The 16,501-nt window shown below is 31.7% G+C and overlaps 1 protein-coding gene across 1 annotated transcript in view; it reads left to right on the plus strand.

Annotated features, from left to right (window-relative positions):
• LOC147063713 (protein-L-histidine N-pros-methyltransferase) overlaps positions 1 to 11,631 on the plus strand; it is a 334,754-nt gene extending 323,123 nt beyond the window's left edge. The window contains exons 3-5 of the mRNA XM_085959932.1: positions 4,321 to 4,566; positions 5,512 to 5,687; positions 8,169 to 11,631. Coding sequence (XP_085816058.1) covers positions 4,321 to 4,566; positions 5,512 to 5,687; positions 8,169 to 8,401 — 655 coding nt within the window. The 3' untranslated portion in view covers positions 8,402 to 11,631. The remainder of the gene's footprint in view (positions 1 to 4,320; positions 4,567 to 5,511; positions 5,688 to 8,168) is intronic.
• The last annotated feature ends 4,870 nt before the right edge of the window (positions 11,632 to 16,501 follow it).

Raw genomic sequence — 16,501 nt, forward strand, 5'->3', positions numbered from 1 at the left:
TAAACCATGCCTATTATAAGCAAGCCATACTACGTTTTGGGAAATATACATACTATGGGCGATTCGATAATTTCATTCTTGTCAAATTTGGGATCACAGAGATTATCAATATAATTTTTTATCGTAAATATTTCACTATAATAATGTCGACATAAATTATACTGGTGGTTTTATAAATGCGTTTAAAAATTAATAAATGTAAAAAATCTTAACACCACTGCACATTTATGTACTGAAATATGACTATATTCTAAAACATTAGAGCGAGAGGTTTAAAAGAATACTATTTTATGTAATAAAAATACTTTATGCAGTCATCAAATGTTTAAAATAAATAAAAAGTATAAATATATATATATAAAGTATAAAAAAAAGATAATAAATAAAAATAAAAAAACAACTATTTTTATTATTTTGGTAAATTACACACTCAAGAAAAAGAGCTGCCTATTTGGGTACCGCTGGTTTAAAATTATTTTTATGCTTCAATCCATAATTAATAATAGTTTTTATAAAACTATTTTTATTATCATGGTAAATTACACACGCAAGAAAAAGCGCCGCCTTTTTGGGTACCGCTGGTTGAAAATTGTTTTTATGCTTCAATCCATAATTAATAATAGTTTTTATAAAACTATTTTTATTATCTTGGTAAATTACACACTCAAGAAAAAGCGCCGCTTATTTAGGTACCGCTGGTTAAAAATTATTTTTGTGCTTTATTCCATAATTTATAATAGTTTTTATAAAACTGTTTTTAAATTTCGGTAAATAACACACGCAAGAAAAAGAGCCGCCTATTTGGGTACCGCTGGTTTAAAATTATTTTTATGCTTCATTCCATAATTAATAATAGTCTTTATAAAACTGTTTTTATTATCTCGGTAAATTACACACGCAAGAAAAAGAGCCGCCTATTTGGGTACCGCTGGCTTAAAATTATTTTTATGCTTCAATCCATAATTAATAATAGTTTTTATAAAACTATTTTTATTATTTTGGTAAATTACACACTCAAGAAAAAGAGCTGCCTATTTGGGTACCGCTGGTTTAAAATTATTTTTATGCTTCAATCCATAATTAATAATAGTTTTTATAAAACTATTTTTATTATCATGGTAAATTACACACGCAAGAAAAAGAGCCGCCTATTTGGGTACCGCTAGTTTAAAATTATTTTTATGCTTCAATCCATAATTAATAATAGTTTTTATAAAACTATTTTTATTATCTCGGTAAATTACACACGCAAGAAAAAGAGCCGCCTATTTGGGTACCGCTGGTTTAAAATTATTTTTATGCTTCAATCCATAATTAATAATAGTTTTTATAAAACTATTTTTATTATTTTGGTAAATTACACACTCAAGAAAAAGAGCTGCCTATTTGGGTACCGCTGGTTTAAAATTATTTTTATGCTTCAATCCATAATTAATAATAGTTTTTATAATACTATTTTTATTATCATGGTAAATTACACACGCAAGAAAAAGAGCCGCCTATTTGGGTACCGCTAGTTTAAAATTATTTTTATGCTTCAATCCATAATTAATAATAGTTTTTATAAAACTATTTTTATTATCTTGGTAAATTACACACGCAAGAAAAAGCGCCGCCTTTTTGGGTACCGCTGGTTGAAAATTGTTTTTATGCTTCAATCCATAATTAATAATAGTTTTTATAAAACTATTTTTATTATCTTGGTAAATTACACACTCAAGAAAAAGCGCCGCCTATTTGGATACCACTGGTTGAAAATTATTTTTGTGCTTCATTCCATAATTAATAATAGTTTTGATAAAACTGTTTTATTATCTTGGTAAATTACACACGCAAGAAAAAGCGCCGCCTTTTTGGGTACCGCTGGTTGAAAATTGTTTTTATGCTTCAATCCATAATTAATAATAGTTTTTATAAAACTATTTTTATTATCTTGGTAAATTACACACTCAAGAAAAAGAGCCGCCTATTTGGGTACCGCTGCTTGAAAATTATTTTTATGCTTCAATCCATAAATAATAATAGTTTTTATAAAACTATTTTTATTATCTTGGTAAATTACACACGCAAAAAAAAGCGCCGCCTTTTTGGGTACCGCTGGTTGAAAATTGTTTTTATGCTTCAATCCATAATTAATAATAGTTTTTATAAAACTATTTTTATTATCTTGGTAAATTACACACTCAAGAAAAAGAGCCGCCTATTTGGGTACCGCTGCTTGAAAATTATTTTTATGCTTCAATCCATAATTAATAATAGTTTTTATAAAACTATTTTTATTATCTTGGTAAATTACACACGCAAGAAAAAGCGCCGCTTATTTAGGTACCGCTGGTTAAAAATTATTTTTGTGCTTTATTCCATAATTTATAATAGTTTTTATAAAACTGTTTTTAAATTTCGGTAAATTACACACGCAAGAAAAAGAGCCGCCTATTTGGGTACCGCTGGTTTAAAATTATTTTTATGCTTCATTCCATAATTAATAATAGTTTTTATAAAACTGTTTTTATTATCTCGGTAAATTACACACGCAAGAAAAAGAGCCGCCTATTTGGGTACCGCTGGTTTAAAATTGTTTTTATGCTTCAATCCATAATTAATAATAGTTTTTATAAAACTATTTTTATTATTTTGGTAAATTACACACTCAAGAAAAAGAGCTGCCTATTTGGGTACCGCTGGTTTAAAATTATTTTTATGCTTCAATCCATAATTAATAATAGTTTTTATAAAACTATTTTTATTATCATGGTAAATTACACACGCAAGAAAAAGAGCCGCCTATTTGGGTACCGCTAGTTTAAAAATATTTTTATGCTTCAATCCATAATTAATAATAGTTTTTATAAAACTATTTTTATTATCTTGGTAAATTACACACGCAAGAAAAAGCGCCGCCTTTTTGGGTACCGCTGGTTGAAAATTGTTTTTATGCTTCAATCCATAATTAATAATAGTTTTTATAAAACTATTTTTATTATCTTGGTAAATTACACACTCAAGAAAAAGCGCCGCCTATTTGGATACCACTGGTTGAAAATTATTTTTGTGCTTCATTCCATAATTAATAATAGTTTTGATAAAACTGTTTTATTATCTTGGTAAATTACACACTCAAGAAAAAGCGCCGCCTATTTGGATACCGCTGGTTGAAAATTATTTTTATGCTTCAATCCATAATTAATAATAGTTTTTATAAAACTATTTTTAATATCTTGTAAAATTACACACTCAAGAAAAAGCGCCGCCTATTTGGGTACCGCTGGTTGAAAATTCTTTTTATGCTTCATACCATAATTAATAATAGTTTTTATAAAACTATTTTTATTATCTTGTAAAATTACACACTCAAGAAAAAGCGCCGCCTATTTGGGTACCGCTGGTTTAAAATTATTTTTATGCTTCAATCCATAATTTATAATAGTTTTTATAAAACTATTTTTATTATCATGGTAAATTACACACTCAAGAAAAAGCGCCGCCTATTTGGATACCGCTGGTTGAAAATTATTTTTGTGCTTCATACCATAATTAATAATAGTTTTTATAAAACTATTTTTATTATATTGGTAAATTACACATGCAAGAAAAAGAGCCGCCTATTTGGGTAACGCTGCTTGAAAATTATTTTTATGCTTCAATCCATAAATAATAATAGTTTTTATAAAACTATTTTTATTATTTTGGTAAATTACACACGCAAGGAAAAGAGCCGCCTATTTGGGTACCGCTGGTTTAAAATTATTTTTATGCTTCAATCCATAATTAATAATAGTTTTTATAAAACTATTTTTATTATCATGGTAAATTACACACGCAAGAAAAAGAGCCGTCTATTTGGGTACCGCTGGTTTAAAATTATTTTTATGCTTCAATCCATAATTAATAATAGTTTTTATAAAACTATTTTTATTATCTTGTAAAATTACACACTCTCGAAAAAGCGCCGCCTATTTGCGTACCGCTGGTTGAAAATTATTATTGTTTATATTTTTTTATTTTTCGGGATTTCGGCCTTCGGGATTCCGGCCATTCGGGATTTCGGCCATTCGGGATTTCGGCCGTTCGGGATTTCGTCCATTCGGGATTTCGGCATTCGGGATTTCGGCCTTCGGGATTTCGGCCTTCGGGATTTCGTCCGGCACCCCTTTCCTACAGTCTACAGATTGTTCAGACTTAGCTTTTAAAGATACCAAAAATCTTCATTTTCGACCTTTACATTCATGACAGGTGGGCGTCTAATTGAGGTTGCAACCTATTGATTTCTTATACCTACACGACATCGATAGCTAATATAAAAACATTTCTTATCCACAGATGGCTGGGCCGTGGATCCATGTTCGTCCTGTCATCAGACCAGCTGACCGAGCTGATCTCTCCGGTGACGGGATCCAGGAGCCTGACGAATAGGGGCTACGCCAAACCCTGGACGTTGGGAACTCTTCTGGATCTTGGTGCTGGTGATGGAGAGGTCACAAAGAGATGGGCGTCGCTTTTCTCTCACCTGTACGCCACAGAAATCAGCGCTTCAATGAGGAAAATGTTGGAGACCAAAGGATTCCAGTGAGTAATATTAAATTATAATTGTTTATTTCAACGGGAGTTTCCTATTAATATAATGGTAGTATAACAAGGATATTTTTCTTGAGAACAGTTTATAAATAAACCATAAAACCTTTCTAACTCAAACAGTCTTGGATAGAGTGACCAGATTTCGGAATTGCGAATACTGGAGGTTTTCAATGGGAACCATTTTTTCAACGTTATGATTAGGTACTGGATATTCAAAAAATATGTGTTTTAATAATATTATTCCGTCTATATTTTTTTTTACAAAAAGGAATATTATCATTTTTATTAGACCTCAGGGTCTCTGCCTGTCTACAGATTTTGTTGTACCTAATCTGGAAGCCCTTTTTGAAATAATTTGCCGTTAAATTCTGCAGATCAAAATGATTGGTGATATTGAAGTCAACCAGAATTCAAAAACAATTACATAGTTCTTTTAAGTCTCATTAATAGAAATAGTTAAGGTGAAGCACCTAGCGGAAAAATACGAACCTTGAGACATTTTTTGATAATTTACTTTTTAAAATGTAATTACTAAAATATAAAAATATTTTTTTTTAAATCAATGATAAACTTACAATTAAAAAAACGTTACAAAATGTGAATTCGTTAATGGCTACCTATCTTATTATTACAGATTATTTTGTGGTTATGGTTTGTATTAAAATTTCGTTTATTGATTTTTCTCTAATGTACAACACACTTAAAATATTTGTAAGGTATTAATTATAATAAAGCACACATCATTCAAAAACAAAAAAACATAATCCCGATGTCCCGTGATTCTGGATTTCCATCAAAGTCGATTAAACACCAATACGATTATTAATAAAACACATAATTGAAGGGTAGGTGTAAAGTGTTGTGCCCCCTTTAGGTAAGTAAGTATATTTCTCTTCTTAATCAATTGTCTATAAGAAATTCTTCGAATTATTTCAGGGTGCTCGACTTTGAAAACTGGTGGCTGGGAAAGAAGTACAATGTTATCACCATGCTGAACTTGCTGGACAGGTGCTCGGAGCCCCGCACCATGATGCTGACTGCTAGGGAGTCTCTGGAAGATGACGGCCTGATAATAGTCGCACTGGTTCTACCGTTCAAACCTTACGTGGAGTGTAAGTATTTAAGAAAATAAATTATTACTTAGGTAATGGAGGCTTGCATATTAGCAGTGGTGCATCTGACAAATGTACAACAAATATGTGCGATTGTTTGTAGGGTGCCATTGGAACACGTGTAAATACTTCTGATATTCATTTATTTGGGCTAATTATAATATAAACTTGTGACTGTGTTAACAGTGCTGAGGCCTGCCATGGACTGGCTTGAGCGAGCTCGACGATTTTCTAGGTGGTGGGGTTTTTTTAACCATTAATTATTAAATATACCTACCTACCTACTGTCATTTCCCTCCATTTTCGAAAGTGAAAACATGCTGTCACTTTTATTTTGTTGTATGGATTTTCGTCTGGATTTAGGACTTGGAGGTGAACAAATAACACACCGGAATTGTTTTGGAAACGGCAAGGTATATTTACGTTAATATTATATAATAGTTACATTTTTAATAATTTATTTTACGGAGGACGAAATGTGTGTGTATACTGTTTGGCTGTTTGCAACGGATTCCCCGCCATCTTGTGTTTCGCTTTCAACGAGAGCGTTGTCGAAAAACGGCGACGTTGCAAATATTTTTCAACGGTCATAATCTACGGCATTGCCGGCTCTATTATTATTATTTATTTTCGTAATCAGCCCTTACTATTTGTTGGATTTGATACCGACTCGGGCCTCTCCAGATACACAGAGACATCTCCAAATGGGGACCATTCGGCGGTGTAACACTACTTTCTCATATTATACATAATGTACCAAGCTACTTATAATAATATGATTTTATTAATGAGAAAATGAGTAACTTTTCAGAATAAATAATATGATTAAGTGCCTATCTTAGTCGTTACTTATTCACATCTAAAAAGCGTGCTTAAAAATAATAACTTAATCAATAATAATAATTATTAGACCCATTATCAACTTTGAACAATGACATACAATGAGCGTTTTTACTCACTTAGGGGTTATTTGATTTGCTCCCCAGTATGCATATACTAACACTAATGTATTCATATCCTTTGTAGAACGAGATTTGTACCGCGGCGATGGTATGAAACTGAGTGCCTCGGTTAGCAACAAATAGACGCCATATCTTTCTTAATTCGTACATATGTGTCACCGTGCAATAGAGAGTATTTAATTTAATTAAATATTTTAATACCGCGTAATCATCATTATGTTATTACAAAATTTACAACCATTGCTTTATTTATTTGCATAATAATAATAAATATCTCAATGAAATTGCGATGGGTTTAGATGGATGAAATAAATTAAATAGTTCATTTAACCCTTTGGCTGCTACGATGTTGTGCAAAATCCGGTCGAAGATGGCTACCAATAATTGTCGATAAATTAAAGTATTGTATTATTTTTAGACACCTTACCACTCTAATTGATTCTGCGAAATCGGAATATTATGAAAACACATTTTGTAATTAGTTTTTCGTTTTGAATAGATAATGAGGCTATTAGATATTCCCCGCTTCGTCTGCCTTTAAAATTAATTGAAATTCTCTTTCTCGCTCTATCATACTGACGACCACGTGTGCCAGCGTTATACCAGTTTTTATTTTTAACAGCTATTGAAAACAATTGGTTGTGAAAAAGGTCTTCATGGTGTTTGCTTATCGGAACATTTAAAATATTGCAAATGATTTTTATTTCATTATTTTTTTTATAAATGAAATTGTTTTTATATAGTATAAATCCACTTCAATTTAATAGAAAATCTACGGTCCCTTCAGGGAGTCACGATCCGTGTAGTTTTCTTTAGTAAATTAGAAATAAGTAAGTTAGTATTAATTTAGTTAGTATAATCTTTAGTATTTTTAGGGAAACACTGTTCTAAAATACTTTTCCCACTGTTTCAAATGTATATTATTAAATAAAAAATTGTCATTCCACCCAGAATTTGACTGTAAACAAATAAAAAATGAAATTTGTTTATATTGTAAACTGAAATTTGTATTTGAAATTAATGCTTTTATTATAAAAATGCTGATGCGATGAAAAAAAATACAATTGTTATAAGTTCTAACCCTACCCAGTCACAATACATATATAAATCAAGTTATATTATACAACAATAAAACTAAATATATCAAATAAAACTAAATGTTTCATACCGCTGAAGCAGTAGTATGTTCCAAAATTAACTTAACATTTCAGGCATCAAATGCAAAACGACGATCGTTGTGGCCAATATCAAAAACAATGATATATCGTTGCGTAGCAGTCTAAGGGTTAATCATGTAATTAAGTGGGTATATTATGACAATGATAAAAATATCGTATGTGTATTTTTGACATGATAACAATGTCGGGATGGTCCCTATGAACACTTAAGGTAGAGCCGCCCCTGGGCTTGAGCCGTTATTTTTTTCTGTGTATATTTGTAGACTTAGTCAGCAAACATAGAACAAACAGAAAGAAAACCTAACGTAACCTAACCTAATGATATATGTTATTATTTTCAGATACAACCGACCACTATCCCACCGAACGCATGCCGATTAAAGGTAGCACCTTTGAAGAGCAAGTTTCCTCGTTCCTTGAGTACGTCCGGGACGACATCGGTCTGGACATAGTCAGGTGGAGCCGAGTTCCGTATCTCTGCGAGGGGGATATCAACCAGTCCTACTATTGGCTCGATGACGCCATCTTTGTCTTCAAGAAGAATCCCAATTTCACGATTAACAACAGCACGTGACCGTTCGATGATATCTATTAAGATGTATATTTATTATCTTGGGTTATTTTGCTATCGCTATGCAAATTATTTTTAATTAATTAAGCCTATTACATACCTACCTACATACATCTGCGCACAAACAAAATGTATAACAGCTGTACAAAAACTGTAATCAAACATTTGTATAAAAATGTTTACTCTATTACCATAAGTAGCGGGAGGCGTAGTCTCTTGATTAAAAAACAGATCTTTTTACGATGTGGATTGTCGAAACTAAGTTTAATTTGATAGTTTGCAGATGTGGACATGCACTGAGTTTCAAAAACATGTTTGTATAATAGCAAACGTTTGCACATAATAAAATTGTGTAATTTGTTTGCGTTTAGATGTATATAATATTTTGGTATGGAATACACATAACATATTGTTTTATTTTTATTTTATAATAAGGCCCAGTGCAGACAGTACTACTTTTGGTACACTGTAACATCTATGGCAGCAACCAACAGTACATACTGGAGAGCATTTTTGAACTGTGGCTTATTTCACAGATTGCATATTATTTAAAAACAGTAAAAAGCTTTAGATTCGATAAAATGTTACCTGACATTTATTGACAGAATGCTTCAAATACACTATCATCACGTTATGTGCTGTCATGGTGACAAATTTACTCTATGGTTTCATCATTCCAGGACCATTCGTTGACCAGGTTGCCTTCCCGAATGTCTATTTCTTTGTCATGCGTAACTCGTCCATCCTATGTACATTGCCCAGCCATTTGAGGCGGCAAACAATTTACGGGTCCGTCCCTTTACAAAGCATACAGTTCGTAATTTTATCTTCGTTGCATGTCACTTGGCCTATTGGACTATAATTCACACCACCTTATTTGTATATAGTCGAACTACACTGCAATAAGCGTAATTATAAAAAATTTGCGTTCATGTATTTGACCTATTCTGCTAACGTGTCCACTTTAACATTATTATTTTATATCGGAGTAGGTGTCCCGGTATAAGCAAATGCTTGATAAACAAATGCATCATTATTACACACTGATAATTGATGCATAAAATATAAGCTTTTCCTTAATTCAACCAGTTTTGTAGTAAGTATTGTCGTAATGTGAAAACGTTTAGTTGTTTAAACGCTGCAAAAGTGTCTTCTAGCATTTATAGGGGCTTTACACATGCGTAGATTTATTGTCGACAAAACTTATTGTCGCGACAAAAAATGCATAACATGTGAACACTTACTGTCGCGACATGCATCCGTAAAATACACGAAGTTAACTTTTGTCGAGAAAGTTTAAGTTGGTGACAATAAATCTCTGCATGTGTAAATTAATGCCCCATTAGGTTAATTACTGCTAAACACTGGCCAAAGACCGCACATAATCCTGCTCAAAGCGTAACAAGAAAAAAATATTATTGTTACTTATCTATATTTCTGCTACAAAGCTTACATAAACGAATTAGAAAACTAAACAATATGTGTGTAGTTGCAAATATATTTTATAAACATATATCTTCCTTTAAAATCCTTGTGATTCTAAATGAATGCCTAAATCCGAGCCAAAGCCTTTTGCGATTAATCTTAGCTTATGATAAAATTATGACCACAAACTATATAGCCAATTTTATAACTGTAATAAATATTGAGTTTGTTAAGCCAAAAGGTCATAATTGACAATTTACAACATAAAATACCAATTTGATTGATTTCTTTGTACTTATACTTTTCAGTTACGCATAAATTGTACGTATTACATTTTACCGTAGCAAAGCTCGCCGTGAGCTTTCTTATCGAAAAGAGATGACCGTATACCATACGGTCATCTCTATAGCACCGAGATGAAAAATTATGCATTGTTCATGGAGCATTGCAAATAATAATGTTCCTTCAAGAATGAAAGCCTAACCTAACAAATAATCCAGTATATCAGCTATTTTCAAAATTTGTTTGCCGCTAGCTTCCTGTAAACCGGCAAGAACCGTGTTTTATTTAGACATGAATTTTACCTCAGTACTATATGACCCAAAGAGGTTGGACGGTCTTTAATATACGACCATATATTTCCGATACAACATTTCACAGTGAATTGTGATACGGCGAACTGCATACGTACAAATTTCCGGACATGATACTTTTCATCAGCCATCCTAGCAAAAATAGTTTTAATTTTGTCAAAATAACATTCACTGGTGAACTTTCGAGACAGTGAAGATGTCAAAATAATCTAGCCGCATAAATAACTAATTTTAACCAAAATGTACCTTACGCCTTGGCTTAGCATCCTCGACATGTTCTGATTGCGGCTTTTGTAGACTTTGCCGCTTCCAAATGCTTGAATAGATAAATACCAGATACCGACAACTATAACTTGATGTGCGACGGTTTGGAGAAATAAGAACTCGCAATACATCGGCAATACTTGTGCCGCGACACTAGTTCAACCAGTTATAGTTGTCGGTGTCTATTCAAAGGACGTCAAAATTTAAATTTAGATCAGTCCTGACGCCATCTGTAAATCGAGTTAATAATGTCCATTACCTTGATTTATAATATAACAAAGATGGTAACCATTTCTTAATGGAAATTGAAATATCTCAGATAGCATAGTTATAAGGAATTATTGACTAGAAGAATATTTAAAACGGTAATTAATTATTAGCTGTTAAGCAGTCACCTGGGAAGTAAAAGATGTTTTGTCAACAAAGTCATCAATAGAGAATGTCCTATTGAAGCGGATGAAAATTATCTTTTCAACAAGAATTGACAGTAAGTTAATACCATTAACGTGAATGATCCCACTTGGTTTGAGATTTTCTCTAAAATTTTTCTAATAGTTATGCTTCTGAGGCTTTTCAAAAACAGAATGTTACATTCTTAACATTTTATATTCAGTTTTGACTATGGTAGAATCTCACAAATCTGCCATGATCAGTAATACGGCACTATCTAAGCCGGAGGGAGGCGGTTGATGGTGTCTCTCGACATATGATAACATTTTTACACACACATTTTAACAATTATTTTGTTGCTACTATATCTTTTTGCTACTGATTTAAATAAAACTGCTACTACTAGTACTAACACATTTTATTTTCCAGTTTTTCGTACATTCTAGTTATCCGGCACCATCAGATTTCATAAAGTGCCGGATTAGTGAGATTCTACTATATTCAGTTCATAGAGAAGTTTAATTTTTGTCAATTTATAACATTATTAATGGTATAGTTACTAAAAAAAAAGATAAATTTAATAATGAATAAGTATCGTCTAAATATGTGACCAAGGAGGGTCGAAAAAAGATATAATATGCGCCATTGTCGGTATAAAAAAATCACAAATTGTGTACTGAATTGTGAAGTGTTTTAATAAGCTTGAGCCTGAAAGCTAAATTATTAATTGGTGTAACTGATATTGCCTCAAAAATATAGTTGTAAGTAAAATAATTGTAGTTATTAGACACCGTAAGAAACAAATTTATGTTAATTCTGAAATTTTCTTTTAGTAATGAACGTTGAAGACAATGGAAATCTGATATATGTGTTACACCGAATGTGCGAAATTAACTATTACATGAAATGGGCAAAATTTTGGCTAATTCATGTAATAGTCAAGCCTGTTGCCTTATTCATGAATTAGGTAAATTTTCTGCTGAGTACATGAATTCGCCAGGGTATGGAATTCTTGAACTGTCAACATGACAGAAGAAAAAGTAAATTTAATACGGATGATTTTATTAGTTATAATTGGACATAATATAATATTATTATTATTAGGTTAGGTTAGGTTAGGTTTTGTAATTCTGAATTAAATTATTCAACTGAATGTCCATTTTGAGGTTAGCTATCAAGTGTCAACAAACTATCACAAACATTCAATCGACCATTGCACGATTGATACCCAAGCACGAATCAAATCGCGAAAATACTTTTCAATAAAATTCTTCTGTTTTCATAATTATTATAGTTCTAGATTTTTTTTGCGCATAGTAAATGGATATTCGAACGTCATTGTAGTTTTTGATTGGTATATTTTTATATTATAATCAATGATATTTGACACATTTGTTTAGTTTGATTAGTTGCAAAAAACACCACCGGAGCGCGATCATCTATTTTGACCATAGATAATATATGTACATTTTGACCAATGCATGAGCATTTGATACATTTAGTTTAGTTGCAAAAAATACCACCGTAGCGCTACTATCTAATTTGTCCAATACATGTACTAGGCAGAAAAATTACTGCCGAATTCACGCACTCTTCAGATATTTTGTCTAATTCATGAATAAGGCAACGGGCTTGCATTTTTCATGATTTAGGCAAAATTTTGCCCATTTCATGTAATATTCAATTTCGCACATTCGGCGTAACATATGTACTGAAGACCAAAACCCATTTTTTCATCAAACTTATCAAATTATTAATGAGATCCCTGAGGCTGATTCATAATGAAAATGTTTTTAAAACCCCAACCGCCCACCATTCAAGCTGGAACGCCCACTAGTGGGCGGTAGGGACCAGGTTGACTACCCCTGTTTTAAACTGACAGTTCGTAACCATCAAATAATTCGCATGTATCCATCCAAATTTACATATTTATAAGAAAATCAATATTATGTGCGTGTGTAATTATTTGAAAACACCTCGGATATATTCACTAGAAAAATCTTTGAAAAGAAAATACAACGCCCGGCGGGACTCAAACCCGCATCCACTGAATTCGCGCCAATGTCCTAATGAGTGATGTGCATCTTATCTAAGTTATGTATATTCAATATAGAATGTTACATTCAATGTTTCTAATTACGACAAAGCAATCATTATATTATCTAATCATTATTATATTTGGATATATAAATGGCTTTTGACGTTAAGTACTTAGATTTAGCATAATAATCATTTAACGCATCTCGTCCTAACATTGCAGACATGTCGGTTATAACCGACAGTTTACTATCCTTGCAAGATGATCGAAGCAGACGTGAAATGCTGCAAATGTACATCAAATTGATTATTATGTAATTCACCGGAACACTGTCAATATTAATAGGTACGACCAGATATGTTTAAAAATGTAATGGCGTCCGACTCCTTCAGCAAAATCCAATATCTGGTATCCGCTGTTACAACTTATACTGTATTCAGGAAAACAGTGTAAACACCCCCTTTTCATCTGTCATCCCTATCAGCTAAACCAAACTGATAGACTTACAGGCCCATTCGCATCACACTTGAATATTGTTATCTCATGAGAATGACCTCTGTCTCTGCTCTGAAGAACACACGGTGACAACCCAAAAAAACAAATACAATATTTATAATTATTGTATCATTATTGAACACCTTTCAACACTTCTGATATGATATTTCACAAAACACATAAATTTGTTTCCCACCATTATAATGGAATTCTACTGTTTAAATGCCAGTCCAAATAATTAATTGGTAATTAATAAATATTCCTGTTCAGTACCACTAATAAAATTGCCAATATTTTGTGTAAACTTTATATAATAGAAAAACCACAGAATATATTATTATATAAAATAGCTTACTCCAAAGAGTTGGATACGTCACCATTGAAATTGAATAAATATTAATACGTCACGAAAACCTTTCTCTTAAAATCGCAGTGGCGAAAGGTGGAGGTACGCTGTTCAGATCTGACATAATAGTGTACACTTAACTTTGTCGGTCATACATATCAGTTATCAGTAAACTAAGAATACAAATTGCTGATGGTATTGGTTAGTTTTTAAAATTCATTTAAACCCAGCCCAGACAAAAATAATGCACATTTTGTCAGTCATAGTTATTTTTTGTTTTCGTTGAACTAAAAATACAAATTGTAGGTGGTGTTGGTTAGGTTTTTTAAATTTAATAAAATTCTACCTAACCAAACCGTAGTAGATAAAAAATATTTTATATATAGAAGAATATTTTTTTATCTATTATCTATTATGGGCCATCTGCAATTTGTATTGTTATTTCAATAAAAACAAATAAATATGACTGACGTTTAGTGTGCACTATTTATGTCGTATCTTAACAGCCTACCTCCACCCTTCGCCAATGTAAAATCGTGTAAGTATAAATAAAAGAAGAATAAATATACCGTTGTCTTATTTATTTTATTTTAGCGGTGGCACACCTATGCAGTCAAAGAATATTAATTCATATGCCAATACAGTAAAGACCCCAGTAATTAAGTCAAAGTAAATTTCAATATGTATTTCACTTATGTATAAAATTTATCATGATGCTAATTGCATGTAGCGAGTTGCCAAAGGCTTAAGCCATAGAGCGTACAGGGGACAGAGAACTCTAAATATAATAAATACTATATATTCATAAGGAAGATTGTGTTCATTTTATTGATACTGACTCTGCATATAATTATATAATATATTATGTGAAATGGTAGGGCTTAGAGAGGCGACACAATTACCTGTTTTATTACTCTAAGTAACTACTATGAATAGGTTAGTCCATAGTTTCTTAACCGGTGGAAATATTTATTATTAAAAAGGTTAAGAAACATTGGGTTAGTCAATCTATTTTGAATATTTATTCTTATCTTGTACATTGTGGTACAAATATTTGAATAAATTCCATGAAAAGAGTTGTGTTGGTGTAAGCCCAGTCGCACATTGAAAATCGTCTAGACTGGGTTATAATCAATAATCAAAATCAGGCATACAAGCGAGAACATGTCATGCAGCTAGTCGAAACAAATGAAAATGGTTCTACACATGTGCCGATGCGACATTTTGGTATTATAACTCCATGTCAAGTGAAATTTTTTGCTGTTATATAATTTGTATGCCACACATACAAATTTTGCGAGTTATCTCATCCGACTTTAAACTCAAATTACTAACCACTGTCAATTGATTTGCATAATCTAAAAGATTAAATACACAGTGACATCCATTAAGCCACAAATTATCAATATTACAGCGATTGTAGTTTGCTTCGCTCTATATTCAACATGTGTCGTTAAAAATCTGCGGCCTGTCAGATACTGCCATAGAAAAGGTTAAACTAAAATGTCACATTCAAGCTGTGCGCAGAGGTACATTAAGTTTAAGTTACATGTGTTTTGTGAATACCAACAAAATCACATTGACGTATTGATGTGTTGTAGACTAGTTTAAATGTGCGACCCGGCTGAAGGTTTGATTGCACTATGAAATATTTTTCTCTCATCACACAACAAATAATGGGAAAAATCAGTGTTTCACTGCAATGGAAGTGTGATGTTTAATCATTAATAAAGTCACTTAAAATAACTCCCCGTTAGTCACAAATTTGAGCAGTAGTGCGCACCATTTTTCGACAATTGCCCACTGTATCAATAATTGATGTCTAATTTGCAACTCAGGGATGTTAGATTATTAACTGTCTCATTGAGTATAAAAATTTGGAAAATACTATAGTTCTTGAAAATCTTAGTGTGCCACCAAAAAATACCCCCCAAGTGCATCATTAAATTAGAGGATATAATTTTGGACTTCGAAATTTAAAACCATTCCTAATGAATCCGATGAAATGTAATTTATGATTTTCATAACATTCCATGTAAGATATTATTAATTGTAGTACTTACTTACCAAAAATTACAATTTTGCTTTTGTGTTCGACGAATGCCGTAATTCAATGTGTATATTTACTATGAAGTCTTTTTCGCTTATGCAGACTGCGCACATGCGTAATCTACTATGTCATAATATGCACTTTACTGCGTAGATTACATATGTTGAATGCAAAATAGGATGTGAAAACTGTCATGAAATTAAAAAAAAAATTAAAATAATTGTTGTGCCAGTGGGCCTGTATATTTATTGAATCACCTTAATGCATTAAATATTTTAACTATCGACACCACTTTATTTATAAGATAAAAAAGTTTTGATACAAAAATCTATCTGCCAATATAGAGTCATTTCGTAAGCTTTACTTATTGTACTAAAAGAATGTTTCACTCGATGCTTACGTGTAGAGATTGTATTTTATATATCATTGTTTGGATTCTCGATATTGTCTTGTGTCAAATTCTATTATACATATATTATATATTTTGAAATATAGCAGTGTA

The sequence above is a fragment of the Rhyacophila brunnea genome, unplaced genomic scaffold, assembly GCF_057557595.1.
Source record: "Rhyacophila brunnea isolate RB1 unplaced genomic scaffold, BYU_Rbru_1.0 scaffold_9, whole genome shotgun sequence".
NCBI lineage: Eukaryota > Metazoa > Arthropoda > Insecta > Trichoptera > Rhyacophilidae > Rhyacophila > Rhyacophila brunnea.